Source organism: Gymnodraco acuticeps, unplaced genomic scaffold (assembly GCF_902827175.1).
Source record: "Gymnodraco acuticeps unplaced genomic scaffold, fGymAcu1.1, whole genome shotgun sequence".
NCBI lineage: Eukaryota > Metazoa > Chordata > Actinopteri > Perciformes > Bathydraconidae > Gymnodraco > Gymnodraco acuticeps.
Window position 1 is genome coordinate 3,784,918 of NW_022989755.1, and position 17,464 is coordinate 3,802,381.

Consider the following 17,464-nt stretch of genomic DNA (forward strand, 5'->3'; position numbering starts at 1 on the left):
GGTGTGACTCTTTGTTTGGTGCACTCTTACCCACAGCTTTATAGCAACATAAGAACACAATGTATTGCAAATGAACAAGTTAAATGAGTAAAAGTGTTGGTTTTTCAGACTTTTAATGAGACAAATCTCAAAATAATAAGTTACAAGAAATCTGGATAAATAAATATGTAGCTATTTATGCATCACTTTCATTAACAGTGCTTTGACATGTGACCAACAGCAGTAAGAAAACAGATTTAGAAAAGAGCATTTTGTACAATAAAGTCCAGCATCCCAAACGAGATGACAACATTTGTTTACCCATGTGATTTCTATATTGTAACAGAAATTGAATCTCAAACTTCAGACTCTCCGAAAGCTGCTCTGAATCACATTATTGTGCCATGTGATTCCTTCATCAGCTGATCCCCATCCTTGTGTTGAAATGTGCTGCAACTTTCACAAGGTGGAGAAAGGCTTTTATCAAAAAACAGTAGGTGTTCAACTAAAACAAAATATCTTAAAGGTGACCTATCATGCAAAATGTACTTTTGTACGTCTTGTATACATGAATACGTGTCCCTGGTGTGTCAGGGAACTCACCAAGTGTCAGCAAACACAACCCTCTCTTTTCCTCCATATCCACATTTCTAAAAACGGGGCTGCAACGGATCTGATACGGATTTGAAATTGTTCTGACGTCAGGAACGAGGAGCTCCGCCTATATGGGCAACTCTCCACCTATCAGGGGCGTGAGAGGTTGCGTGGCATGGTAACAGCATGTGTAAAATGCATGATCTGTTTGGTATTTTGAAAAAAAAACTTCAGACATGTTTTATATAGGTATGACCCTACAATATATTATTCAAATATAGCATGATAGGTCCACTTTACAGTTTCATTCTGACCGAGAACATCTCCTCGTAGAGCTGTGGAGAACAACGGCTTATCAGCGCCGTTGTAGGTTATTAGCTTCTATTAGGAGAAGGGTTATTTAACACCGAAAATTGCGGGTTGTTTTTAAGGGAACCACATCGCTTCACTTGGCATGCTGGATCATCACAGCAATACGCCCCAGCTTGCCATATTGTGTCATTGACCTGTAATGGATGACCTATTAACTACTTGTGATCACAACCCAGATTTTTTTCCGCTTAAATGTTATGCTTGATAATCTCATAACATAAACGTTTGCTTGTTTTTTCTCAGACATTCTGAGACTGACAGAACTTCCTAGCTTTTTCCTTCCAAATTGTGTTTTTCTCTGAATATTACACCCTGACCCATTTTGATATTAAACTTCCTAACTAACATATAATGTTCTTAGTGCCTCTGTAGTAGAGCCTTGCTGTACCACAGCAGACCACACAGTGTATAAAGGAGGTATAGCACTGAAGAAGGGTCCAAAAGGAAGATAAAGACAGAGGACAGAGAGTGCTGTCCTATCATCTCTAGATGGGGAGAGAAACTTTAAACACAAGGTCAAACCTGTAGAGAGAGAGGTGTCGGTACTGAAGGGGACAGAGGAAGAGCTTTAAAAGCAAACTTCTCTCCGTCAGGTCCAAATGTCAGTTTAGCAGGAGGAGGAGTTTCAGGTCCACAGTGTTTCATCCTCGCAGCGCTACAGCCCTTTCAGAGACGACACTTTCTTTTTCCGGGCAGCCAGCATCTCGTAGAACGGGTCTTTGCTGATGGCGGCTCTGCAGGAGGAGGAGGAAGGAGGGTTAGATACGAGACAGTACAGTGATCCGCTGCAGGACAAAGCGAGAGCTGAAGTGCCACTCACTTGATGCTGTTGATCCACTCGTCCTTCTCCTCTGCGGTCGGGGCGGAGATCCTGTAGAAAGTGTGGTTTCCCTCCACCACGCGGCCGTCTGCCTCCGTCTTGCAGGCTTTGATCACCTGATCTCTGTGGTCGGAGACGAACAGCTCGAAGCAGTTCTGGAGAACAGCATGACGAGATGAGTCAGGAAGGAGCAAAAACACTCATTCAAATAGATTTCCTGATGACAAATCATATATATATATAAAAAAAGAATACAGGGAACAAATCTTTAAACTATTGATTTATAAACTGGAAAAAAACGGACACTTTACTATATTTAAATCCATCAGTCCGGACATTATATTTTCATTTGAAGGAAGATCGACATATTTTGAGAGCGTCACCAAATGATAGCTACATTATCTTGTTTTATGGTAGTTTTACTCTTCTGACACAAAGATCTGATTTGGAGGGTGAACCAGCAGAAAAGTTTAATCATACGACAAAATGCATCACAAAGAGAATATAGTTTACCGGTTTCTTGGAGTCATCGACTTCTCTGATACTCAGATTCTCCAGTGGAATAATTCCTCTGGGTTCTTTATCCTTGGAAACAAAAGAGATGAGAGGAGAATACATCTTCGGTTCTGTTGAAGCCTTCATACAGCATGTATCTCTTCTCTCATGCGGCTTTCACACCAGCGCTTTCCCCTTTCTAGCTCTGAGCTAGAGCTTTTCTGGTTCAGCTCCGGTTTCCCTTTTCTGCTCCCGCTCTGTTCACACCGCCCAGAGCCCGACTGGTGCTGCCGCTGCTGCGTCATGACGTCACCGTTTACATCGCTGATTTGCTCCCCAACGGCGTTACCGCGCTCACACAACAACAACTGCGTCGGGTCGATGATCGTGTTGCTTTTAATCGCACGAAGCCAGATTAAATAAAATAACGACTTCTCCAACCTTATGCTTTTCCCCAGAGTGTCGTGGTTCATTGTTTATTAATGTGTTTCTGCGGCATTTACCGACCGCTGCCGTGTTGGCTGCTCTTCCACGGGAGTTTATTCTCCCGTTAGCTGAACGGATGGTCAAAGTAAGGTACAAATAAACAGAATCACACGAAGCCTGGTTAGTGTTGCCTGACTTTGCCATGCTACCACTGGCTCAGATAATGAAAAACAACAAAATAAGTTACCATAGCTATGCAGATGACACACAAATTTACGTAACAATTTCACCAGGAGACTATGCTCCAATTCAAACACTGAGTAAGTGCATTGAACAAATCAATGACTGGATGTGTCAGAACTTTCTCCAATTAAACAAAGATAAAACTGAGGTAATGGTTTTTGGAGCCAAGGCAGAACGTATAAAAGTTAGCGGTGAGCTTCAGTCTGCAATGTTCAAAACAACAGATAAAGCAAGAAATCTAGGTGTAGTCACGGACTCTGACCTGAGTTTCAACAGTCACATTAAAACAGTTACTAAATCAGCCTACTATCACCTAAAGAACATATCTAGGATTAAAAGACTAATGTCACAGCAGGATTTGGAAAAACTTGTCCATGCTTTTATCTTCAGTAGACTCGACTACTGCAATGGTGTCTTCACAGGTCTCACTAAAAAATCTATTAGGAAGCTGCAGCTAATTCAGAACGCTGCTGCTCGAGTCCTCACTAACACTAAGAAAGTGGATCACATCACTCCAGTTCTGAAGTCTTTACACTAGCTTCCTGTGTGTCAAAGAATAGATTTCAAAATACTGCTGCTGGTTTATAAAGCACTGAATGGTTTAGGCCCAGGATACATTTCTGACCTCCTGCTAAATTATGAACCATCCAGATCTCTCAGGTCTTCAGGGACTGGTCAGCTTTCTGTCCCCAGAGTCAGAACTAAACATGGTAAAGCAGCGTTCAGTTGTTATGCTCCAAATATCTGGAACAAACTCCCAGAAACCTGCAGGTCCGCTATAACTCTGACTACTTTTAAATCCAGGCTGAAGACTTTTATTTTTTATTTTAATTGAACTATTCATATCTTAGACTGCACTGAAACTTTTATCCATGTATTTTTTCTTTTAATGTTTAATTGAACTATTCATATCTTAAACTGCACTGAAACTTTTATCCATGTATTTTTTCTTTTAATGTTTATTTCATTAGCTTTTCTTTTTAATGACTGATTTTAAATGCCTTTTTCTTAATGTCTTTCATTTTTTGTAAAGCACTTTGAATTACCTTGTGTTGAAAAGTGCTATATAAATAAACTTGCCTTGCCTTGCCTTGCCTTGACTTTATAAAGTGTGTTTTTAAGCACTACTGCTTGTAGGCAGGCATGACAGTCGACCCATGTTCAGGGGAGGTGGGTTTAGTTTCCTGCACGCCTCGACGTAAGAGAGATGTAAGCGACGCCACCTCTTAGCTCCGAAGCTCTTGCCTCTAGACCGACAATATTTTGGAGCTGGAAGTGAACCGGATTCCGGAGCTAAGAGGCGGCGCCGCTGCGGTGTGAACAGGAAAAACTGGCACTTTTCAGGCTCCAGCTCCGAGCCGGAGCTGTGAAACGCGTTGGTGTGAAAGGGGCATTATAAAAGCCAAGCGGTAATTACTTACAGTCGTGTACTCAAAGTAGTAGAGGCAGTTATCTGTGAGAATGAACCAGCGTCTCTTCCAGGTCTTAACTCGCCCTCCTGAGGACAGATTACAGGTGAGCTCTGACTGCAGTGAAGACATAACATTTTATTTGCTGAAGCAGAAAGCTGAACTTCATACAGCAGCGGCGAGTCTGAAGCACAGTGACGGCACACATCAGCAGTTAAATATAGAGCGGAACTCATCGTGGAGGGTTAGAACTTGGGTCAGTGGCCAGCAGTTAGAAACAGATGTGAAATCACTTCTTTTCACATCTGGGCTTATAGGCATAGTTTGTGAGTTTTGAACTGGGGGTGTATGAGGTTCTTCTCCATATCATCAGTGTATGGATGTCAACAGGGCTCCATTCATACAGAAGCTGAGACATGTACTGCTGTGGAAAGGGATCATATTTAAGCCAACTAAAAGACAGGCCTACCTTGAAAAATAAATCAGTGTATGCCATGTTCAGAATCATTTCTTTGATCCACCTTGCCGCCAGACAGCCCTTACCGACGGGGAATTAAAGCCTTCATACCCATTTATGCTCTCTTCAAAGCTGCCAGACAACATTGGCAAAAACAGTCATTCTACCTCGCAGAACAAGGGAGTTGCTGTTCTGACTCAATCCTTTAATTTGTTTGTTGTTGTGAATGACTTTGGGTTGAGTTCAGATTCAACAAAGTCAGAAAATAACATCTACAAACTAAGTGATCGTGGCAGACGGAGAATAATGGTGTGTTTCTTGGAGAACTGTTTTCAACAATTGAGTCTGGTTGCTTTGGAGACAACGGCTTCAGTCCCCCTTCAGAGCGGGCTGTCTGATGGAAAGGTAAAGATATTATAAATATGTTGTACACTAAAATAAATAGCTTTTCGTTTAGAGCAGGCTAAAATGTGTTTTTCTGATGCCTGTTCACAGCAGGACATTTCTTAGCCCCTGTGCCGGTCTCTAAACAAGCAGCTGACACAACCCCACTTCAAATGGCAAACCATCTTTTTTTAAAGAATACAGCCCAAGAGTTTTTTTTCTTTAATCTTAATCCAAATGTGCCAGTGTGGGTAGAAGCAAGGAGGAGGAGAGAGGGGGGGGGGGGGGGGCTCAGATGCAAAGCAGTGCATTAAAGCTGAGGGGTTTAAAGGTACATACCTCCTGGAATCAAAAACACATGAAAGACAAACAAACAAAGTCCACAAATTAATATGACAAAAATACAACAACTCTTCCTGCTCATCTGCTGTTACAGATCCAGTTCACTAGAGGGCCTCACAGCTCACAGGGACTAACAGCAGTATGATTTCATGAATTGAATAAATTGCACTGTTCCACACCACATGCACTAACCGAGCTTGAGCAGCCATCCTTCTCGGTCGGGGTTGAAGAAGGTGTGTGTGAGGTCGTTCCCATCATCCTCTGGGATCTTAAAGGGTTCGTTCTTGATGCTGTCGAACAAGTTCTACAGAGACGATGAGCAGATATGAGATGTTAACATTTATCTTCACAGCTTCAGTTACTTTGCATTCTCAGAGTAATGATAGAGAATATAATCAGTTAAATGTATTATGTGTTTCTATGGATTAAGCGCCTCTGCAGAACATAATGGAATTACAATTAGCCGAGTGCCGACCCTTTACCAGTTGCATCATCAGCAGTGTTTACACAGTAAGACGACTGAACATCAAGTGGACGACAGTGTGATTTGGCACAATGCATGTTTTTTGTTTTGGTATTATTTTTGTCTGTATTTAAACCGAGTAAACTTTGTCTGTCCGAATATATACTGGAGGGGAACATTGTTCAAACGTGTAAATACAACGCCTCTCACCCTGAGCAGCTCCTCCGGCAGGTCTCCTCCATCATTGATGCCTCTGTTCATGGCCGTGAACCTCTGGACCGAGGGCTTGTCCTTCACGTTGGGGTTGTGGAGACTGGTGTTCAACATGATCACAGCGAAAGACAACACATAACAGGTATCTGTAGAAGAAGACTCAATCAGTGTGTGTGTTCTTTTTCAGGACTTTACCGATAGTCAGATTTGTTGGTATGACATCGATCTGCCAACCTGTGCTCTGGAACACTCCGGGGTTACAGCGGCAGTATCTGAGGGCGAACGCCTCCATCATGCGGTCGATCTTCTGAGCCTCGCCGGGCAGCCTGAAGCTCCACAGGAACTGTCTGAGGGCCTGCACCAGGTTCAGGTCTGAGAACTCGTGCAGCTCCAGGAAGGCGTGCAGGACCTCGATGTTGAAGTCATCTCTGCAACACACACACACACGATCAGTAGCTGAATGCAGCTCTGTTTAGCTGTGTCAAAAAGTTGGATGAGATGTGACGAATCAGATTAACGGATGATCTTTTAGAACTGCAATGCAACATGAGCTTATTAAATCATATTCAGATTACTAATAGCATATTGATAAGCTCCTGATTTGTCCTCAATAATGCTGAACGTGTACAAACATGGGCAGCTCTAGAAGAAACCCTGAAATAACAAGGAGCAAGGTTTTCTGTCTTTTAGTAACCCTAACCCCGTTTTTTGTACTCAGACATTTTTGACTTCGTCTCAGTAGGACAAGCACAAATGTAAATATTAAACATCATGACACTTACCTCTCCCCTAGGTAGTCTCCAATAGCGGTCTTATTAAGCCCCTCCCCCTTGTAGAGAAACTGGGCGATGTCATCGCTGGTGTTTTTCAAAAGGGAGCTGTCAATCAAGAAACGAATCCCCTGAGGGAGAAAAGAAACCCAGTCTGAACATCGTTCACAAAGAATAAATACATTGAATAAGAATGTTATGGTGTCCAGTGAGGAACAAATACCAAGTGAACACATACAGTATATTACCAATTTTAATTTGACCAACTTTCGTCCTTTTTTTGTGTTTTTATTTTTGTAAACTAAATATCTTTGGGGTTTTTCAGTAAAACAAGATTGTTATAGATGCCAATCATTCTCACCTTCTTCGGGTCCATGTTGAACTTCTTTCGGCCCATGGCCATCTGTTTATTCCTCTGCATGCTTTTCCTAAAAACAAATGAAAAGAGCCCGAACTAAATACATGGATTTGTCAAATTGACCAAAAAAAAAATAGACGGCAGTTTTGATAATCATTTAAAGTATTTATTAAGAAAAATGGCAAACATTCACTGTTTTTAGTTTCTCAAATGTGAGGCTTTGCTGCTTTTCAGTTCTACATCATAGTAAACTGTATATTGTTCAACTTAATAAAGCGCGTTCTGTTTTGAGCGCCAGGCAGATCCTGTCCCTCTCTCTGAGTGCACTTCCACTAAAACAAAGGCTGAGGACCCCAGCTGCCCACGCACAGGAATGGTTAAGAGACACTTTACCTCTCTTCACTCTGGCCCAGGCTTTCAATCTCATTGGTCACCTCTGCTATCTCATCCTTCAGCCTCTGAGAGCAGACAGACAGAGAGGAGGGTTATGAAATATAAAGCAGGAAACAGACGTGTATATATATAGACATGCATACATGTGATGTGTGTGTGATGTGCGACCCTTCACATGAACCTCTGGAGATGCTTTGATCTCACCGGCAGCACAATGCATTACACACGGTCGTCTGTTCCGGCTACTTCTCACTGATCATCACATTCAGACCGGCTCTTCTCACAGACATGACCCAGAAAGAGGAACCCGACTCACTCTCTCAGACTCATTCTACCTCTCTGCAGGAGCTCTGTGGAACAGCCGCCCTCTGCAGAAAATCCTCTCTGGGAGCTGTAGCACCTGTTCTGGGGTCAGCGGCGACCTCGCTTCCCCTCGCTCCCTCCTCTCCCCCAGTGCTGACCCAGATTTATCACCCTGCCTCCCCACCCCCCCCGATGCCCTCCGCAGGCTGTTTGAGAGCCACACTGCTGGGGAAGGAGGGGAACATGCAGGATCAAAGACTTTGACTGGCTTAGTGGAGCTGCAGCGGACAACAGAGGTTGTAGATGTAAAAAAAAAAAAAGAGGCGAGAAACAGATTGAAAACCCTGAGCCCAGAAAAGATAATGAACTAAGATAATTAAAGAAAAAAAGAAGCAGACAAGGCCGGAGTCTCTGGTTGGAGCTCTTATTATCTACAGCTATCTGCGAGTGTGTGAAAGAAAGGTCAATAACTGGATTCCTACATGTGCAGAGCGTCCTCCGTCTCCATTACTGGAATATTTCATGGCTCATTACCCATCAGCCCCCCCAGGGCAACACAGGGCGGGGCTTAGAGAAAAGGAAAGCGCCGTACGAGTCCACCTCGATAATAAACTCCATCAATCAGTCGCACAGCGTCGCTGCCGGGGGCCATGTTTGTCTTTCTAGTGTGTGTGTTTGTTTTGGATGCATGAACATCTCATAGATCAAAAATATGTAGTAATTTTATAATCAATTCATCTATAATGTATTTACTCTACTAGTCGTTTTAATATTTGTTCTATAAAATGAAAAGAAACATTGCTGAAGCCGATGTTAATGTCATCAAAGTGCTTTACCAACAGACCAAAACATGTTCACTTTATTATTACATAAGACCATTTATTAACAACTCCAACTAAGGACTTTTGGAAGATTTGAGCTTGAAACGGACTCATGGAACTATGATAGCAGTAGATATTGTTCCCAGTCATTTATCTAGTTATGGTCAAAAACCTTTATGTTGATAAAGGTCATTATTGGTTTTATACAATGTCTTGTTAATCACGATAAGACCTAATATTCAATTTAATCTTGTAAAACAAATGAACCCAGATAAAGAGCTGACACTCATTTATCAAAGGTTGAAGGGGGGCTGAGGCAGGGGGTCAAACTGTCCCTCCAGGCAGAGAGTGCTGCTGCAACACACACACATAAAACACACACACACAAAGAGGTTCATTCGTCTTGAATGTCTACAGTAACGCTCCGGTGGTCATACGCCTATACCCCCTCCAAAAACACACATATACACACACACGCACACTGGTCTAGACATAGAGGTACGCATCTACTCAGGACACCGAGAGAAGAAAGAAATACTGGAACAATGTGATGTTGAGACAAAACATTGAAAAGCAAACAATGGAAATACTCTCACTAAATGTACTTAAGTACTCCACTTAAGTGAAATTACTTTCCACCACTGCCAAATTCCCTTTGGTTTAATGTTCCTTCCACACAGCTTACAATGTAAAAAGTTGGGACCAATTTATAAACAAAAGGGACGAAGACAAATTCCCATATCATGTTTGCCCTGTTAAGAAAGCATTTTGTCCAAAGAGTAATAAATAAGGACTGATGACAGGTTGGACCGGCTGAGAGAAGTGTGTGTTATTAGTTACCTGTATGTCGTGCAGTAGCTCCTCTTTCCTGCGGCGGATGCTTTCCAGCTCCTTTCTCTCCTCTGGACTGAGGTCATCAGGCACTGGGGGAGAAAGGACATGAAGCACTCAAATACAAAGATCAAATAGTGTCTTACACACACACACACACACGCTGATACAGTAAATATACTGTAATGCACACACACCACACATAGGAAGGAGAGAGACATCAGAGTCTCACTGCTCTCTGGGGGGGGGGGGGGGGGGTAATCCATCCCCTTGCTCTTAATACTGATGTACACACGTTTTTCCATATGTTAGCAATGTAAGGTTATTGACAGAAAACATGGGCATTTGAACATAAGTACTTTTTGGACTGTAGATTGCAAAAAATACATTATTTCAATGTTTAACTTTGTCAGCTTTGGTATTAACTGAATGACAGGTTATGAAAACACAATCTCCATTACAGCTGTTTGTTGCAAAGTACAACATATTTCTGTGGTTTCTTTATTTTAAAGAAAGCACATTTTGAAGGCAGGGATTTACAGTTTTGTTAATTAACTCATGTGCCAACTATTTTCTCAATTACTCGTTTGTTCTATGAAGTCTTAGAAAACAATGAAAATGTCCATCACAGTTTCTCAAAGTTCGAGAGGATGTCTTTAAATGTATAGAACATCAGTCCAAAAGACAAATACATTGAGTTTAATATGATCTAAGAGAATAGAAGTTTCTGATCAGCTCAAATGTCCATTCCGCCTTAAATGTAATACACCGCCTCAACGGAACAAGTGTGCACTTTGATAGAGCAGAAGTTCATGTGTCTACAGCCACACATGATATCTGCAGCGGAACGATAAGAGAGGGAGGGAAATGGGAGTCTGTCAGTCACGGTGACTTCTGGTTTCTCTCAAGATATTTCAACATAAAACAGGGAAATCATGGAGAATATTTACGCTGAATCTGTTCTGCAAACATCAAAGCCCTGCACTGTTAACTACTGTCCGTATCCACCATGTTTCTCATCAGTGAACACAGCTTAAGGAAAGAAAGAGTATTTACTGCAGGCTAGCGAGGAGCCACGGAGGACGTAGCTGCTGCTGCGTGTCAGCCTGAGGGACTCCGGGAAACTGCTCATTGCCATCATCACAAAGTTACTCAGTGTCAACAAAGACCATTCATGTTGTTTTTGTACAATGTAATGGTTTTAGTGATTACAACGATATATTATAATTCTAAAATAAATATGTCAAGTTTTCATTGGCCAAATAGATTTCATTTCTAAATGTAATAAACTGCAAGAATGTTTGTCCATTGTCTAAATTGTTCTAATGTAGATTAGTATTCTGTCTATCCACACACACACACACACACACACACACACACACACACACACACACACACACACACACACACACACACACACACACACACACACACACACACACACACACACACACACACACACACACACACACACACACACACACACACACACACACACACACACACACACACACACACACACACACACACACACACACACACACACACACACACACACACACACACACACACACACACACACACACACACACACACACACACACACACACACACACACACCACACACCCACACACACACACACACACACACACACACACACACACACACACACACACACACACACACACACACACACACACACACACACACACACACACACACACACACACACACACACACACACACACACACACTGCCCTATTATAAACCTGAGGACGAGAATAACGCAGCAGAGGCAGTGAAACTGACATTCACTCACTTCCTCTGTCTGGCTTTTCATTCAGAGAGGAAATAAGAGCAAAATGGATTCATGACGCCTGATAGAACTACTCCTCTCCACAACATCCTACTATTAAGCAAAAAAACACACATTCTGACACAAACAACTAAATAAACCAGCGGCTGTGCACAGTCTGGAGGTCAGAGAGTGTTGGTGGTGCCAAGTAATGGGACACCTTGTCGTAGCAATGCCTCTGATGACCAGCTGCTCTGGACAACCGACATATCCAGGCTTAAAGTTCACTCTCTATTCGTGACCCTCCACGCTCTACCCTGTAAGTCATGCAGCTTGTTACATCCTCAGTGAGAACAAACAAATCATCAAAACAACTAAAACCTTGTCTTTTTCTGACAAGGTTTCTGGCTCTCATAACTGTTTCTAAGGAATACGTGACAACACACACGCATGCACACTCATTCAGCCAAGTTTCTGAAAAATAGATCAAAAGCAGTAGTTGTGATGACGCGCTGTCTGAACACCTACACATTTGTGTCATAATCCGGAGGTTCATACCAGAGAAAGCGTCGGTCTGTCTGCAGCTGAGTAGCTTCACAGCCAGTCTCGACAGTCCCCGTGCTCCCAGTGCCGCTGACAACCACGTTTGTTTCTCACTGCCGCTTGTTTCATAGAGTCCACAAGACAATCCGTGTCACCAATCCCAGCACAAACTGCCCGTTTCCTGCAGTCCAACAATAATCCAGTCCTGCCCGAGCCCTCCAATCCCAATTTCAATCCTGTGTTCGTCTGGTCCAGCCGCCCGGCTCCTTAATCCTCAGGCTCTCATTCCAGCAGAGGGGAGAGGAGGGGAGCAGGCCTGCAGCTAAATGAGGATGAGGACAAGTGTGTGTGTGTGTGTGTGTGTGTGTGTGTGTGTGTGGAAACCCTTGAACTCTCATCGCTCTCCCCCACCTCCCTCTGGCCATTTTGACTCCTCCCTCTGATAAAGTCAAAAGGGTGCCAAAAAATACATACAAAAATATATGATATATGCTATATATAGTTCATTTTTAAAATAAATATAATAATTAGAAAAGTCTCATAAATAATTGGAAAAAAATATGAAAGAAAAGTTATTATGTACTAAATATTTTTTTAAATAAATAAATATATTTAATAATAATAATAATGGATTACATTTTTTAATTAGAGAGCTTTTACAGGTGCTCAAAGCACTTTACAATTACATATTACACATATTAGAGATGTAAATGTCAATACTGTGGACAAGTTTAACAAGTAAATGCGGAAAAAATATAAATTCTTAGATTATTCTTTTTAATGAATCCCTCCCTCACTGAGCAGAGCATCAAAGAGTCTCCCCACTGGTGTCCCACCCAGAGGAAACGGACGTGGGGAGGTGCAGTTTTGCGTCTTTGAAACACTGTTCACTGAAAAAACGAGGATTGGAATATATGATTTGCATCTCCTGCTCACCATCAACAAGAAATAACAGCAAAACAACCGCTCTATGTTCTGGCAGGATTGAATCATTCTTACATCTTAAATCCTTAATTCTCTACTTTTCTTCTGGAATAAATCACACGATCATACACCAACAACAGCTCCCTTGCAGCTGACCCAGGGCTCAAGGCACATCAGTTATGACTAGAAAACTAACTGTGTGTTTACTGTTCACAAGGCAATACTTGTCCATTTCAGTGTTCAGTTCACAAGGCCCTAATTGTGCATTTCAAGGTTTCCCGGCCCCGAGGATAACCAGATCAAGAGTGATACAGTCCTGCGGTTATGGTAAACTCCCTAGTGACGGATCGCATTCACACAGCCAGAAAGAGAGAGAAGAGAGAGAGAAACACGTCCCTGAAACACAGAGGGAGTGACGCTAAATATGACAACTTGAACTGCTCTCCAAGGGTGGTGAAGTGCATTACAGTTACTAACAAAAATTGAACTACTAATATTAATGCCTGAAAATAAATCCATACTGCTGGTCCTTATTTGACAGCAGCTACCAACCTGACTATACAATGTATGTTATTAGTCCATCTCATACAATTGACTGAACAGAATGAGTCATCCTAATTTAAATCACATGGTAATCGGTTTTGTTAGGCTTTTCCCCAGCTGTAAATTACCTCATTGTAGAGCATTTCCCGTGGGAGCTCTCAATCTGTCAGAGGAAGCATTAGTGCAGCTGTGAGGATTTATAATCCAAGAAAACATTGTTATGTTATGGTAGCACATTTCCCCTCTCTGTATTGACCTTTTTGTATCCAACACTTTGGTCACAATTTGGGGAAATGATTAGAGAAGTCCGATTTCAGAGAGCAATTCCTCTATTTTCAACCAACAAATGGGCACATTGATTGTACTATTTATAGACACATGATGAACTATAAAGTGCTGCACAATAAGTACAACCCCCATGAGGTCTGGCCTAAATCCAGATTAATAATAATGGATCCCTTGTGCCAGTTAATAAAGACTGCCTAAGAGCATTAACAAATCAGTCAAATGAGGACCTGTTGATATCTCTCTGCTGACAGGAAAGTAAATGCAATTTTTTTAAAATAATTACCCGGTATTTACTTAGACAAAAAGTAACGTAAGGTGCTTTCAGTTACGATGTTAAATAAAGTTACGTTAGCTAGTTAGCTAACCTGGTTAGCCTCTAGGTTAGCTAGCACACATTAACCAACGAAAGCCCACTTACCAACTCCGTCTTCGGAATTCAAAACCATGTCTGTGCTCTTGTTCCACGCTTGCCTAGAGAACAGCGCTTAAATCAGTCACTTTAAATCAACTTTAAAGGTCGAGGGTGTCTGTATTTCCTCACTCAGTTACCGTTACACTGGCAGTTAATGACAACTGTACAGACAGCCGGTGTTGGGGCAGGATGACGTAAGCGCGGCTTCCACCGCAGCAGCCAATCAGAGAGCAGAAAAAACAAACATCCATCTATCTATCTATCAGAAATCTACTACATTTATGTGTCTTAAACTTAAATTCAGAATTATGATGTATTTTTCTTTTTCTAATTACGTTAAATTCTATTACATGATATTTTATTATTTCAAATAAGATATGAAAAGAAATTTAAAAAAATCAAGTCATACTAACTCCTTTTTAACTCAATAACTTACTGTAATTAGTTTTGACCTACATTACTGTTAATGGCACTTAAAGTCGTAATCTTGACAAAATAATAAGAAATGTGTAAATCGTCAAAATCACGATTTACTGTGTTTGGATGAGGTATAGATACTAAATCTTAATATATAATATTGAGCCAGTAAATGACTGTCCCAAGTTTGACTCACTATTATAAATCATTATTTTGTCTGTAGTGGATGCATTAATATTTCATATTTTTACAAGTGTGTCATTCTGACATTTAAACAATTTTTATTCTGTGACTGAAGCAGTTTCCTGTGTAGAGAAAAGGAGAAATGAAAAGAGGAAATGCGTTTTGAATGCGTAAATGTTTGTATTGCTACATGTGTTTGTGTACAGTGGCGGGTATCCCTATGGGTGCAGCTCCATACATTGCTCACAGATTCCGTTTTAATATGTTTTGCCCTGGGGATAGTTATACATGTTCTAGTGAAGAAGGGCATTCATTCAAGAAGGAGAAGGATACACAATTTAACAAGTAACAAGTAAAACATACTAAGCTTTAAAGTAGTAATATTCCCCCAACTGCTGATAGTGAGAGACATATTTATTTATACAAGAGGGTGTGAAGACTGAGGAAGCAGGCTTGATATCAGAGGATGGGTGGTGTGTGCTAGGAAGGGAGAGGATGTAGGGAAGGACAGAGGAAAGGGTTGCAGCTGTGCGCTTGAATCAGTGCTTTATGCAGCGTTTGGACACACCAAAAACAGGATATGCTGAGCAGGGGCAGGGACAGTGAACAGTTTTTATGAGGAGTATTTATTTGGAAACTGTTAACTGTGAGATTTGCAAACTAATCGGATAACAGGGGCACTGCTCATGGAGAGAAAAGCTGCTGTTATTACAAAAAAAATCACAAATAAAATCTCAATCATGTCCATTGTATTGAAGTGGAGGGACACATTTTTCAACAGACCCTGCTTCTCTTTAAGTAAATATATATATATATATATATATATATTTTTAATAGGATAATTTGGATAATAACAATAATAGAAAAAAATACAATTGATTTTGTTATTATAACACTCATTCTTTAAGTATAACCATTATTCACAAAAGTTATAACAATTTGAAAAAGAATGATGATATTATAATTCAACATGAAGCTACAGTAGAACATATTGTGTAAATCTACTTCACAATTAAAGCATTTATCTGTGAAATCTTGTATCAGAGGCCTCGAGGCTTGATAAAAGGAAAGTAGCAGAGGAAATAAGACGGGGAAGTCCAGATTGAAAATCATAAAAGACATGACGAGTGGAAATACCTTTGTGTGCACGGCCGCGCTGCGTTCACGGTGTGAGAATAGCTTTTGAGTGAGCAGGTTGGTTACAGTAGCACCTGCACAGTGGGCAGGGATGGAGATTATGTCACTCAAGCACCCACTGGAGAGGAGGGTCCTGGGTGATGGCTGTGCGTCATGTTTTCAAATCCAACCCACCATCACAGACACACACACACACACACACATATAAGCACAGTTTGTCTGACTTGTATCTACATGAACACAGAAATGTCAGAAACAGCATGATGGCACACACACACACACACACACACACACACACAACACACATTACAGAGCGCTCTGTGTGTCTTGATAACCACAGAGAATCACCACGGCAACTGAACACTGATAGCACTTTGTGCCAGTCTGGCTCTGCTTGTGCGTTATTTCTAAGCTTTTAGGAGTCACATGAAAGGATAATTTAACCAGCAAAGCCATGTGATGATAACAATCATGACAACTTATTGATAAAGATTAATTATTTGGTCTAAAAAATGTCAGAAAATAGTGAAAAATGTCCACACCAGTTTCTCAAAGTCCAAGGTGATGTTTTCATGTCTTGTTTTGTTTGTCAAAAACCCATAGATATTCAGTTTAATATGATATAAGTCAGGGTTCTCTATATTTCATAGGCGTCTTGAATGAAAAATGACTTCTGTCGATCAACTAATCAAGTTGCTGACTAATGGCTGCATCTCTACTCAGAAAAATAAAATCAGCTCAAACTAAAGGCTTATTTATCAAGAATCGTCCATATGTGAAACAACACTTACCTGTTTTCTAAGATATCATAAAAAGACATGTATTTCCTCAGAAAACTCTCACCTGTGGCTGCAGCAGGTCGTACTGAAGGGCAGAGAAATGCCTGGAAGCTGGAGGCACACAGCTCGCTCACCGTCCCCATCACCACACAGGGTGAATCCAAGAGTTTGTGACAAAAACAGCGTTTATGTCTAACGGTATCCTCTCATCATCTTTGTGCCTTACTCCCCTCTTAAGTCGGCGTCACACTTCACTGTAAGGTTCAAGCTCTGGCCTCTGACAGCGAGAAACTCCTTAATAAGCCGAGTTTTTTGTGTTTTACCTCCCGACTGCCACCAGACTCTGACAGACTCCCAGAATAAAAAAAACACACTCTCACTCTCTCTCCTCCCTCCTGTTCACACACTTGACCTCACTCCTGAATCCAGCCTCACACTCTCCACACATAATGCGTTCCTCACATAAAAGGACACATCTATTGTATATATAGACACACACCCACTGCTGTGTCACTTTGAACAGTTGTTGTTGATGTATTCTTAGAAGTGGTGACAAAATGTACACACACATGCACACGTATACCTCCTGTTTGACACCCACACACACACATCAGAGCCCAGATTAGTTTAGTCAGAGCTGAGAAAACACACACACATGTACACACATACATTATGTTGCACACTAGTGAAGATATATGATAATATGTATTTATTGAATTGTATTTATAAAAATATGTACCTAATTTGAATATTTTGAAGACAATGTTTT

The 17,464-nt window shown here is 41.3% G+C and overlaps 1 protein-coding gene across 6 annotated transcripts; it reads right to left on the minus strand.

Annotated features, from left to right (window-relative positions):
* Window positions 1–96: 96 nt before the first annotated feature.
* Window positions 97–16,994, minus strand: cyth1b (cytohesin 1b). 6 transcript variants are annotated; one of them, XM_034213362.1, is made up of 12 exons: window positions 16,760–16,994; window positions 9,683–9,765; window positions 7,719–7,783; window positions 7,329–7,395; window positions 6,980–7,098; window positions 6,432–6,625; window positions 6,195–6,343; window positions 5,714–5,825; window positions 4,351–4,427; window positions 2,279–2,350; window positions 1,766–1,920; window positions 97–1,679 (listed from the first exon to the last, which is right to left on the minus strand). In XM_034213362.1, exons 1-12 carry the CDS (start codon window positions 16,836–16,838, stop codon window positions 1,601–1,603), a joined length of 1,251 nt encoding a protein of 416 aa, XP_034069253.1. In that variant the 5' UTR covers window positions 16,839–16,994; the 3' UTR covers window positions 97–1,600. The 6 variants fall into 6 exon arrangements, with proteins under 6 accessions (XP_034069253.1, XP_034069284.1, XP_034069270.1 ...); XM_034213393.1 differs by having other exon boundaries at window positions 4,351–4,429; window positions 5,713–5,825; window positions 6,980–7,075; window positions 16,760–16,989; XM_034213379.1 differs by lacking the exon at window positions 16,760–16,994 and adding an exon at window positions 14,186–14,362 and having other exon boundaries at window positions 4,351–4,429; window positions 5,713–5,825; window positions 6,980–7,075.
* Between the last annotated feature and the right edge of the window lie 470 nt (window positions 16,995–17,464).